Source organism: Mandrillus leucophaeus, unplaced genomic scaffold, assembly GCF_000951045.1.
Source record: "Mandrillus leucophaeus isolate KB7577 unplaced genomic scaffold, Mleu.le_1.0 Scaffold95, whole genome shotgun sequence".
Classification (NCBI taxonomy): Eukaryota; Metazoa; Chordata; class Mammalia; order Primates; family Cercopithecidae; genus Mandrillus; species Mandrillus leucophaeus.
Window position 1 is genome coordinate 4,179,437 of NW_012110363.1, and position 13,724 is coordinate 4,193,160.

The 13,724-nt window shown below is 39.8% G+C and overlaps 1 protein-coding gene across 2 annotated transcripts in view; it reads right to left on the bottom strand.

Annotated features, from left to right (window-relative positions):
• Positions 1-13,724, bottom strand: part of FAM198B (family with sequence similarity 198, member B) — a 48,161-nt gene that overhangs the window by 33,006 nt on the left and 1,431 nt on the right. For both annotated transcript variants that reach the window (XM_011970506.1, XM_011970505.1), the window contains exon 2: positions 12,579-13,712. In XM_011970506.1, the coding sequence (XP_011825896.1) occupies positions 12,579-13,488 (910 nt within the window). In that variant the 5' untranslated portion in view covers positions 13,489-13,712. The remainder of the gene's footprint in view (positions 1-12,578; positions 13,713-13,724) is intronic.

Consider the following 13,724-nt stretch of genomic DNA (forward strand, 5'->3'; position numbering starts at 1 on the left):
CTAATTAAAGGTAAATCCACTCATTTCATGAAATACAGAAAAACATAAAAATGTATAGCTAAGAAAATAAAAATCAACCATAACCTCCTCTCCCAGTAATTGGTTCTGTTATTTGTATATTTACCTCCAGTATTTTTCTATCCCTTTCTTTCTCATCTGAATAGGTAAACTGCTTCTAGAATTTTTTTTAAAGAGTATAACTTATGATTAGAGCTCAGACTCTGGAATCCAACACAATTCTGGTCACATTATGTCTTAGTTTTGTAAAGTTAGAGAAGTTATGTAACCTTTTTAAACCTTGTTTTTCTCACCTGTAAAATGAAGCAATAACATACCTTCAAAACTGACCTTATTAGGAAGAAATGAGATCGTGCATCTAAAATTCCCAGCATGGTACCTAATATAAACACATGCCCCAGAAAGGTTTTGCTCTGATGACTATTACATATATACATCACATAATCACATAATTCATCAGGCTTCAACTGACCTTTACTATTTCTTGAGGATTTACTGTGCACTAAGCACTATTCTAGAACCGGAAGCTACATACATGAATAGATAAATGTCAAGTTTTTTGCTTTCATGGAACTTACATTTCTACCAGGAGAAAGAGGCAAAATTGATGCAAAGAAAAAAAGCTATTTGGGACCATCTTGTATGTAGAGTTTGTCATAATTATTTCACTAAATATTATACTATAAATATTTATTTCAATTATTTTTAAATAGTGCCACTGTAATTGTAATGCAATAATCTAGCCCAGTGATCAGCAAATTTTATAAAAGGCAGATAGTAAATATTTTAGGCTTTGAGGGCCTAAAATATCACAACTATTCAACTATGCCACTGTTCAACTCCATTGTAGCCCAAAAGCAGTCATGGAAAATATATAAACAAGTGGTCGTAACTATTCCATTAACATTTTATCATGTATGCCGAAACTTAAATTTCATGTGAGTCTCAAGGGTCATAGCAATATCACTAATCTTCTGATTTTTGTGAATCATTTAAAATTATAGAGACGATTTTTAGTTCACAAAATAAAAACAGGCAGTGGGCTATTTTTGGCCCACAAGCTATACATTAACCTCTAATTTAGTTTATGAGTATACTGTATGTCAGTCACCATTTCTCTATTTTAGATCAACAAATTTTTGGAATGATACATTTTCTATACTAATCATTAAAAAGGCATTCTCAAACTGCCAAAGAAAGTGTTCAACTGATAAGTATAATTGGTTTTCAATTAATAGCCTATGTTTTTCTCCCAATCCATCCCTTTCCCCTCAGCAAAATCTTCTGAATGCCGACTATCGCATAAAGGCATTCTTTCCTGCCCTGCTAGAAATCAGTGCACCTCAGGAAAGGGGATTCCCAGAGAACCAGAAGAAAGCATGGTGAGCAGCAAGACTTAGACTGAGTCACAGATGGCTGTGGTTTCTTTCCACACACAGGTCTTCTTGCTACATATACATGTGTGGCCCTTGCAGGTAATAATAGTAGTCACTATAACTCCAGATCTCAGAGCAATGAGTACTTCTGTGAGGAGAATTCCACTTCTTTTAATATATGGCTTTTGAAAGAATTAAATGAACCTTGATGGATTTGAAGAGATGACAGAAAAATTGCCTCTGAAAACAGGAAACTGGTTAAAGCAACTTACCCTGAAGTGTTTCAGAGATGAGAAGCATTCATCTCTCCACATTCAGGTTTGTCAAAATGATGCAGTACTGAACTCTCCAGAGAAATCTCAACAAGTGAAGAGATAAAATTCTGTCACAGTGGTGAGAAAGCGGGTTTTAAAAGATATGTGGGTGTTCATGTGAATTAAAGGTTATAGAGCTGTCCTAAAAAATGAGACTTGCCAGGAAAGCTTCTTTTTTTCTGAAATCTGAATATTTCCCCTGAATTTTGATGCTCTCCCAAGTCGTTTTTTATTCAAAAGCACAAAGAAGACATTCTTCTGAGAAGATGAACATGAAAATTCACTTAGAATGAGTGCTTTACACAATCTTCTTTGTCTAGATTTATTAAATGTCGTTCACTTTGAGCACTGGCTGAGTGGTTTTGTGGAATTATAGGTGAATGCTAAGCATGTTGGGTGGAGCTGTGAATGTCTGTGTGCATTTGTCACTGAGCAAAAACAAGAAGAAAAGTCTTGAGCTCTGAAATCAAAAGTTCTTTCTCTTGCACGGGCCATGTTCCAAGACTCCTTGTGAACAAGATAAAAAGCAAGTGACAGTCCAGCTCAAGTCCTTCATTAAAAACAATTCTACAATACCCATTGAAGAAAACAAAAGCCAGTCAAACTTGAGTGGCATCTTTGTTATAGGAAACAAATTCTCTTGGGCTCCATTGCAACTGTCAACAACACATTGATGGAAAACTTTAATGCAAAAATAAATAAACCTCTATAAGGTTTTCATGATTTTTAAAAACAGTAGGTGGGGAGGTAGGAGTCTGTAGATTACATAGGCATAGATTTTATATGGCCAAACAAGTCCTGAATCTAGGAATTTGTCCTAGAGCAAATTAAAATCACAATAAGATATGACTTCATCCCAGTTAGAAGGGCTATGATTAAAAAGACAAAAAGATTACAAGTGTTGGTGAGGGTTTGGAGAAAAGGGAACCCTTAGCACTGCTGGTCAGAATGTGCATTAATACAGCCATGATGGAAAACAGTATGGAAGGTTCTCAGGAAGCTAAAAATAGAATTACCATACTATCCAGTAATCCTAATTCCGGGTGTCTATCCAAAGGAATTGAAATCGGTATGCCGAAGAGATGTCTGTACTCCCATGCTCACTGCAGCACTATTTATAATAGCTAAGTTATGGAAGCAACCTAGGTGTCCATCATCAGAAAATGGATAAGAAAAATGTGCTATGTTACATATACACAATGGAATTCTATTATTCACCCTTTAAAAAGGGAGAAATCCTGTCATTTGTGACAACATGGATGAACCTGGATGACACTATTTTAAACAAAATAATCCAGGCACAGAAAGGCAAATACTGCATGACCTCATTTATATGTGGAATCTAAAAAAGTGGAACTCAAAAGTAGAGAGGAGAATGGTGGCTACCAGAGGCTGGAAGAGGGGGTTAAATTGGAAAAGGGTTGATCAACAGATACAAAGTTTTGGTTAGACAGGACAGGTAAGCTTTAGTGATCTATTGTACAGAATGGTGACTATAACAAATAATAATACAACGTATATATCAAAATTACTAAAAGAATATATTCACAATGTTTCACCAAAAAAAAAGATAATCCTATGATTTGAAGAAGCCTAAAAAATAAATTAATTAAAATTTAAATTTTTTTAAAAGTAAGGTGATGGATTTTTAAATTAGCATAATTTAATAATTCCACATTGTAAACATATATCAAAAATCACCTTGAGCCCATAAATATATAGAAATACTCAACTGAAAATTAGATTAAATAATAAAAAAGAAGTAGATCTCTGGGTGACTCAGAATATGTTTCATATATTTATTTATCTAACTGTTTTTCACTTCATAGTTTGTTTTCTCTAGGCCTGAGTTAAAATAATCTCCATACTTCCTCAGGAGTTAGCTAAGTGTGAAGTTAAGGAAGCAGGAAAGGAGAATTTCTTGTGACTTCATTCATCACTAACTACCTAAACAACCTAAATCGCCAGTTCTCCTCTGAAAACAAGCGTTCTTCTTTGTTCTAACGAATGGGCAGGAACTTCTGCTTTCTAGGTGTGCCCTGAACTTCTGCTGTATAAATGGAAACTCCAAGACCCTTCGTGTCTCAATATTCCACTTTAAAAAACAGGAATCAAATTTGACTTCAGAGGGTGGTGATGATGTGGTCACTGTGCCAGACTCTACAATCACATTTGGCAGATGAAGTCTTGGTCACATCAGGGTGACTCAGTCCTGGGGGATTTAGCATTTGTTAATCCAGTTAAATCCATGAATTCCTGACCTGAGTGACCCTCTTACTTCTTACAGTGCAAAGCCCATGACATCACCCCCTTTCTTCAAACCCTTCAGTGACTCCCTATTTTCTTCAAGATAAAGTCCAGGCTCCTTACAGGACATAAAACACACTCACTCTTACTTACCACAGCTTAATTCACATCATGCCCCCCAAACCCTAATCTGTTGTTTTTCAGAACTATTTGCAATTTCCTGAACACACTCTGCTTTCACACGTTTTTCATAGTCTGTTCCCTCTATACTTTCTGTACCCATCCCATCTCTCACACCACCCACAGTGACTTTTAAGAACCAGTTCTGGCATTACCTCTTCCAAAAGTATTTATAATTTCCCACTCAACCCCCTACATACACATTCTAGGCTTAATTCTCCCTCTCTTTGCCTACAGGACCTCCTAAAAATATCTCCGTTGATGTTTTTATCACACCCTTTTTGTAAGGTAGGTTTGCTTAACGGTCTCCTGTCTTCCAAGCTGAGAGCTCTGAAGAACAGAGACTACTTCTTAGTCCTCTGGATCTCCAACTTTTGATGCAGTGTCTAGAACAAAGCAAGCACTCAAAAGTTCTGAACGCATTTTTGCAGAATCCCCCAATGTTCATGTATAGCTCTTAGAGTCTAAGGAATGGTCCATGGACCCAGAATAAAAATTTGCCTGGCATGACATCCTAGTAAGGTGTAATTTCACTGTCTCCATTCAACATGAATTGGGAAGGATTAGAGAAAAACTTGAGAAATAGAGCCAGGGATGTGCAGAGGTTTTGATGCCCTCATTCTGTCCAGCTTGTGCTCAACTATCCACTCCGATGTATCTCTTATACACCGGGACGATGAAAATAGGAGTGGTGGAAGCACTACTGCCTCTCTCCTTCTGAGCCCAGATTACTATCATGAGAAGGGGAAGAGTTAGGCATCATGGCTACATTCAGGAATCAGGAGACAAGGCAATGGGAAACGTGGTCACAATCTGGATGGATGATTAACAGGGAAAGCCCCAGGTTGCAGTCATTGAAGGCTCACACATGATGTGAAGGGACAGCGGGAGGCAGTAAGGCACAGTTTTGAGGAATGAGGCTATGGAGTCCTCTTGACCCATGTCTGTATCCCAGCCCTACTGCACACTACCTGTGGGCTTTCAGGGAACATACATTATTCTTTCATCCTCCGTTTCCCCTCAGGAAATGTGTATAAGAACATCTGATGTAGGGGACTGTTGTGACATTTAATAAGATAATGGATGCAAACTGCCTAGCACTCCACAAATAAGAGATCTCGTTATTATCCTCTATAAGCTCCAAGGTCCTTCTCTAAATGAAAAATGTAGGTGCCCATTTATTCTACTCAAGTAAACATCGATCTGGATAAACCAACTAAGAAAATCTAAAGAAATATATCGCAAAGAGCTACATCAGCTTAGAAATGGCATGAAAAGGGTGGCATTCAAGAGCGCTAGCTGGGCACGGTGGCTCACGCCTGCAATCCCAGCACTTTGGGAAACCAAGGCAGGTGGATCATGAGGTCAGAGGTTTGAGACCAGCCTGGCCAACATGGTGAAACTCTGTCTCTACTAAAAATACAAAAATTAGCCGGGCGTGGTGACAGGTGCCTGTAATTCCAGCTACTCAGGAGGCTGAGGGAAGAGAATTACTTGAACCCAGGAGGCAGAGGTTGCAGTGAGCCGAGATCTCACCACTGCACTCCAGCCTGTCTCGGGAAAAAAATAAAAGAAAAAAAAGGTGTTAGTATGTGTTAAGCAATGTTGTATGTTATGCATATTAACTCATTTAATTCTCATGACAACTCTAAGGTAAGTAATGTTATCATCACTGTTTTTATTATCATCATCCCTATTATACTAAAAAAATATAAAACACAGAAAGATTAAGTAACTTTTCCCCAGATCACCTAGCTAGCAAGTGGCAGAATCCAGATTCACCTGCAAGGAGTCTACATTCCCCGTCAACACCCCAAAATACAAAGCTATTTGAATTACAAACTGTACCACTTTCCCCTAGTACCTAGGGCAGTGCCTCACACGTAAAAATGCCATTGAATTGAGTTGATTACAAACACATTGAAACTGTAACAATTCTTCTTTAACTTAGGTAGGAAGAGCTATCTAGCACCCCTGCACCTGTGTGATCCTTACAGCAACTCAGAGACAGCAGCTGATTCACTCCCACTGAAGAGCCCACCTCCTTGAGCTTGGGAAGGTGCTTAGTGAATTCTCACATCAGTGACAGGAAGATTTCCTCCAGAACACTGAACTCACACATGGCCCTGTAGTGTCAGCGCCACAAGAGCAGAGATTCCTGACTGTTTTGTTCACTGATGCAGCCCCAGTGACTAGAATAGTGGCTAGCACACAGCACGTGCTCAATAAATACATGTTAAAGGAAGAAAAGATAAATGTGATCCTATAGAAGACAATAGATTGCATGGAGTTAAGGCACATGCATCTCTTATGCTGTGAGTACTGTGGCAACCATTAATCACCCCTTTGATCCCAGCTGTGTGTGGGACCAAGGGACAAATTACACAGCAGAGAAGGTTGCCCGGTTCCCCGTTTGCCTATGAAGTTATGTAGTGAGCAAACAAGAGGACGCTGAAGCACAGCGCTGCTTAGAGCCGAGGCTCAGTAAACTTTTGTTCACTGATGAATGAATGTATTAAGCTGACCAGCTCAATTTGATTCATAAAGAAATAGCCTTAGGGCTTTTCTGAGGAAGAACACAACATACTTTCACCAACTTTTTGAAAAATAAAACATGACTATACACTCCTAAATAAATATTTCCACAAAGTTTGCCTATATGTCAAAGATTTCTAGGATTTGGAAGCCAGTATGTTCCCAGGTTGTGAGGACGTCTGTGTTATTCTCAACACTCCCTGCAAAATGACTATGTCCTTACCTGAGAGCCTGAAACAATATAAAATGCAAAGCTGCCATCCCTCTGCCTCGGCAACTGCACATTCACCCAGAACTCACAGTGCTGCTCACATAGGCTTGAAAAGAGAGTGAAAAACACACAACATATTTCTCCTCCTTTATAATACGAAGCGGCAATACAAGTTGGAAAACAGTGAGCAACTTGGGATCTACAATGAATTTAAATGGAAGTTTGTGGGGTGCCTGCAGTTTGTCATGTAAGCAGCCTTGACATACAGAATTCCTGGAACTAGACTACCTTAATTCAGTCTGACAGCTCTGTGGAATAAAGCAGCATCCTAAAAATAAAGCATACATCATCTATCTTCCATGCTGGGCATGAAAAATAGCACAATGCTTAAATGCTACCAAAATGGTGTCCCTTGAGATTCATTCACATTATACTGTGCAGACTACAGGGGAAGCTCTGGCAAAGCTGCTAAATCAGAGATCACAGAAGCATGCTGGGTTGTCTCTGTTTTTATTCTCTTGATTTTTACATGGACATAGTCTGCTTTGTCTAATCCTAGATAAATACTTTAGGATATTTTCGCTTTTTTAATTATCAAAAGGTATCAGCACCACACAGTATCTGGTGACTTTTATAATAATTTGAGACTCTTGCAAGGAAAATTTGGCAGAAAACAAATATGTTCCGTCACATTGATACACATTTGACTGTTTATGGTAAACAAGAAAATCTGGTAAGCACTGGCATCTTGGCTTGCACGAAAAAAACTTGTAGCAGTGTTCACAATGATACATCAGTACTGCACTTGAGTAAAAATATTATCAATGTTAGATTATTGAATTGAAAAAAGAAATTAAATAGAAATGTTGGCATAGTGGTAAAATCAGAAACCATCATGCTAAAATTTGTACATTTTTGACATTATCCCATAATTGTAGTAAGTTATATTTGTGAGGTAGTGTGGGTTAACAGAAGCAACATGAGGAAACTTCAGTGTCAGAGACAGAATTGGGCACAAATTCCAATTTCATTGCTCTCTAGGTAGGCGATGTAGGGCAAATTTTATAAGCTCACTGAGCCTCAGGATTCCCCTATTTAAAACAAGAGTAATATCTGCTGTGTAAAATTGTCAGGTGGTATAATAGACAACACACATCAAGTACAGTGTAAGTACTATGTGATACATAACACTAGATTCTTTGTCACAATTGAAAAATACTTCCTTATTGCACACAAACATTTTAAGGCCCTTTGATGCTATATTTTAATTCATTTTAAGACTTCCTACACAGAAACATATAGCATGAAAATCTGCTCCAGTGGTAACTGCTGGATCTTATATTGTGGCACACTGCTGGCTCTGCCTACTTAATTACTATCTTGCCCTTCCTCAAGTGCACCCTTCTCATTTTCTAGGATATCTTGGAGCATAACCTGTCAGAAAATAGTCTGTTATAAAGCACAATACCAGTAAGTCCACTAATTTCACACATCTTTTTGTATTCAGGGAGAATTATCTAGAACCCATCAGGTCACACAATCAAGATCTTGTCTCAGACTAAACTGAGCTAGCTGACTGGATCACCCACACCAGTTCTGCCAATTTAGAAAAACCCTAAAGATGACCTTTATTAATTGGAACTCTTTGTCTTTTGACTAAATCAACAGAGAGCTTTATCTGAAAGGCTGGGGCAGGCAGATTAGTCAATTCACAGCATTTGATTCCTTTTTACATCTCCCTTTCCACATCACATATCCATTTTATAATCACTCTGGGCCTCAACTTCTATATTTGTTAAATGTTTGTCAGAGTCCCCAAACTCTATGTCACCTGGGTGCAGCTGGTAGATGACGATTTAATGAAATAATGCAAGCACAGTACTTAGAACGGTGCCTGGTATATATATCTAGGAAAATTGAATGACTCTTAGCTATGGTTAAGGTTGCTTTGTCTCCTTGAGGATAAAAAGGAGGTTCCCATAGCTACATCTCTGCATCAGTGTATAAGTAATCTATTTCATTATATTAAATAACTATACTTCCTAGTAGGCTGTGGTGATAGAGAAAGATGACTTACCTTAGGGCCCCTTAAAGGATTTGTTGAGGGAAGCAGATTTGTGAAAAGAGAAAAGACTTGGAAATTAGAAGACAAAAATTTTTGCTGGACAACTCATCACATGTCCTTGAGCAGTCTTCTTGCCTTTCATTCATCTCTAAATTGAGGTTTAAAAAGTCTACTGCATAGGATTCTTCGAAAAATTAACTAAGACAGCTTAAATATCTAAATTCAACTTGCAACACAGACTAACCACTTCCTTGGTGCCAGATATAAATTTATTTTTGTAAACATTAATCAAAAGTCAGAACAGAAACAACATTTAGGGCAGATTACTTACAGCCTTTGCTGGCTTCTCACTCTCTCAAATATTAAAAGATCTACTCCCAGACCAAGCCTGATCATCAGAGAAATATATACCTAAATTAAATCCTATTGTTCCTCCTGCAGAAAACTCATTATCAAATTACACTAGAGCGTGATGCCAACACACCACATTGATAGTCCTCACAAGAATAAGCCCTGTAAACCTTTCATTTGCATTGTAAGGAGGCTACAAAAACATTTTTTATTACATCCACAATGAATTCCTTATGAGATCCTCCAGGAGAAAGTCTAGCCTGTACTTAAGACTAAAAATGTTATTACGCGTCCTAAGTATTAGAAGCTAGTGGCTTCCAGTATAGATTTACTGTTTAGAGTCCAAGGAACAAGCAATGAACGCATTCCTTCATTCGTTCAAAATATTTATTGAGCTTCTACTATAGGCCAGACTCTCCACTAAGATCCAGAAATGCAATTCTAAAGAAAATGGGAAGTATCTTTGACTTCAGAGACCTAGAGAGTAGTGGGAAGGAACAGATGATTAAGCAAATGATTATAATACAAAAATGTATTATATAATATAATGATATAGAGCAAGCTGAAAAAGATGCTAGGTAACTAGGTAAGGTCTGTTGCCTCTCTGGGTGGACTGAGAGGCTCAAATAAAGTCAAACTTTGACCAACAGAATAGGAGGGCCCTAGAAGAAAGCTACACACTTCTGTGGAAATCAGGGAAGAAAGACATAGTGAGGAAAAGACTAGAAATAGGTGGATGGGTAGAGATACTGAGAACCTAATGCTGTCTATACCATGACCAGAAGTGTTCTATTTATGTACTTTGCATCACTATAACAGTCTGCTTGAGTAGAATTATATTGTGTAGAGTATTCATAACTATATGAAATCATTTCATGAGCCTCTGAAGAAACTGACCTGACTTTGTGACTCTAAATGACTAAGTAGAAGAAGGTATCAAAGAGAGAATGTTGTTTGAGATATAATCTTAGGGATTTTATTTATTAAATTGAGTCATACTGGTATAACCTTATTAGTTTATTTCTATCACCACTCCCATATGAAAGGAGAGAGAAATATCCAGGCTATATTGAGATTATAAACCCCTCCTTCAAATGAATTTTTGTTCTCAAAGATGCTGGAAATTCAGAGCAAAGAATTAAATACCTAAGAGGAATCGTGATTACAAAAGTTTAATTAAGCAGTTTTAGCCATAGTCTTATCACATAAAGAAATAATATATGAGACTTGGAGATTATGTGAGGAATTCAATGAACTTGGTACCTCCTGTGTTTGGTATAATAATAATAATAATCACCAATATTTATTGAAGGTTTATCTTGTGGTAAATACTGGTTCTAAGTGTTTTCCATATATTGACTAACAACAATGTCATATGGTAGGCAGTATTGTCATTTTACAGCTGAGGAAACTGAGGCATAAAGAGACATGGCAACATTTCCAAGTCATAAGATTGGTAAGTTCAAACCCAGTTAGTCCAACTCCAGGGCCCAGGCTCTTAGTCACTACTGTATTCTCCCAACTTCCATCCAAGAGTGTCTAAGGGAAGCTCAAAGGACATATCAGAGAACCCTGCCTCAGGATGTACCCAGGAGTTCATCTTCTCCTCTCTGGGGCCTTTATGACATGAAAATGAATGGGATTACAGCATAACAAGAGGGATCCTGTGCCCTACTCTGCTCAGAACAGTCGGTTGTGCCTATTGTCCCAATGCCCACCAGCAGCTCCTTTCATGCCACATGGTTCCAGTTTGGATAATAAGTTACATATTCACCTAAGTCCAGTGGCTAAGAAGTTATGTTCTGAAGTTTGCTGGGCCTACAATCAAAATCCAGTTTAGCCACTTACTAGCTGTGGGAGTTGAGGTCAATTACTTTGTCTCAATAAGACTGAATTTTTTCACCTACTAAATGGAAATAATAACAGTCCCTACATAATAGCATTGCTATGAGAATTCTAGGAGCCAACACATATGAATCAATTTGTATAATCTTTAACAAATTGTGGACACCCAATACAAAATTCATTTTTATCAACATTAGATTAAATGTTTGAGAGGGTTTCTTACATTGGCATAATTGTGGTGGACTGCTTTGTAAACTTGAGACATCAAAGCATACCTGTGAATCTGGAGCACTTAGACAAGAACCACTATCAGTAATGAATGTCCAGTTTTTCTAAGTAAATCACTGGTACTTCAAGGAGTATCCATTCTAAAACGAAATTATAATGCTAAAGCCATTGGAAATGCAGTTTGGGTCTCAGCCACTCCAAGGGATTTTAATCCATTCCATTGTAGGCTCCCTGGGAACCTCACTGAAATGCTAAATTTCATGGTGACATGGAGAAAGTAAGTATCCTTTCAGCTTTTAATCTCTTTGGGGTACGTTTTAGCCTCTTGAGCCAATCTGGATTCAAAGTTGTAACTTCTGGCATCATTCTGCATTCAAACATAAGCCACTGACTCACTGTACTTTGTATTCAAACCCTGGAATAGCTTTAATATTCAGGGAATATCCTTTATATGGCATGGGCATGACCGCAGACCAATCCTTTTGCTGGCAACTGCAGTAACTGGCTACATATGTTAGAACCTGCCAAAATGTTTGTCACCCAAGAAGAGAGAATCTTGAAAGACTAGCTCAATAGACCATAGTCAGGGGCTTGATAAAACCACACAGCTAGTTAGTATACATACTGAACAAATTACCAATTTTTGCCTCATTCTTTTTTGTTGTTGTTGTTGTTAAATAAAGGGGTTAAATCCACTGGAAAAAAAATCAAGGGGTTGAACCTAACATGGTATGGCTCTGCGCCCCTTAAGAAGATTCCATCTGCTCAAGAACGATAACTCGCTTCCCCCTTACTTTTAAAAACTTCTACTTCCTCCCATAGTAACCTATTTAATAGTATGCCTGACTGTCAGCAAGTTCTTTGCCTCCAGCCTAGCTTCCTCTCCTCATCATGCAAATTGCCGTTGGCTTTAATTAGATTTAATAAACCACTGGGAAGTGCAGCGAGGGAAATGGAGAGCCAAGATTATACAGTATGGGCTTACTCTTGTATGTCCAATACAGCATTTTCCCTGGAACTCTCATATCCTCCCAGGCTGGGAAAATAAAGAATGCCAAGCGCATGGAAAGACAGGCTGCTGCTGCTGCTGCTGTCCAAATGTGAACCGTGGGTGGAGAAAAATCATTTAGAAAAAGACAGTAAGGGAAAAGAGAAAATGAACCCGAATCCCCAACAGCTGCAAATAACGAAGCATGTGAATCTGTTACCTTGGATGAACTCTGCTTTCCTGCTCACAGACGGCAGGGTCCTGTTGAGCCCCAGGATCCTGTCTAGGTGGAAGGCGAACACCTCACTCATGTCCAAGGGCTGCTTGAGAAGCCCACAGGGGCTAGGGCCGCAGCGGAGCACAGCGCCAGGTGCGCCCCCCTCCAGCACCAGCAAACGGGCTCCGCTCTTAGAGGACACTGGCCGGAGCCCTGCCACTGTGCTGTCCGCCAAGAGTCGCATTCTTCGGATGTCATCTTTGCTCAGCCAGGAGGGGGCGCTCTCGCTGTAGATCCTAATGTTGCTTTCCCTGGAGCTGGGCTGCAGGAAGTCTGGGCCCCCGGCTCGCACTCCTGGACCCCGCACCAACCTCCAGGGTCGCTCTCCCATCTTAGCCAGGTTTGCTCCCTGAGCGTACCCAGGTGCTACAGCATCAGCTGCCCTTGCAGCTTCCTGCGGCTGAAGGGATGGTCCGACCAAAGCCTCCTGCCCTGGGGCAGCCGATGCCACTGCATGCTTTTTCCTGCGCTTGGGCTTCACGGTGCCACGGATATTGGACGGCTTGCTGCGCTTGGAGCGTAGGGTGATGTACACCACATTGGGCTGCAGAGTGGACCCATTGCCCTGGGACTCTGGAGGCGCCAGGGTACCATCCAGGGGTATCTCAGGGAAGGATGCCTCGGCGGTGTCGCGGCTGCGATGTGGCCCCTTCTCAGCCACCTGTCCGTGCTGGAGAGAGGCCCTCCCCACCTGGCTCACCAGGAAACCCAGGTAGATGGCACAGGCAGTGCCCAGGAGAAGGTTTCTCCGGGTCCTTGGACGCCGGCTGCTCCAGAGTTTACACACCCGCGGGACGCACAGGGAGCAGATGAACCAGTTTATGAGCTGCCCCGGCTTGTCTGGACAGGTCATTTCTCTGCCGCATCCACATGTTGAACGGAGTTTAAAGTCTGCAGTTGGCTCCTGCTAATGTAATGCATGGTTTCCTGACTTCAGCTGTCGCGTCCGCTTCGGGACATAAATGGTCTCCAGTGGGTAGAGGTGGAAGGAAAGGGTTGGTAATGAAGCTGGGAATGTTTCAGACACAACAAACCTTTTAAACTGTCAGTCTCCCCAAGGAGAAATGTGGCTGGTTTCTGGGAATGAAT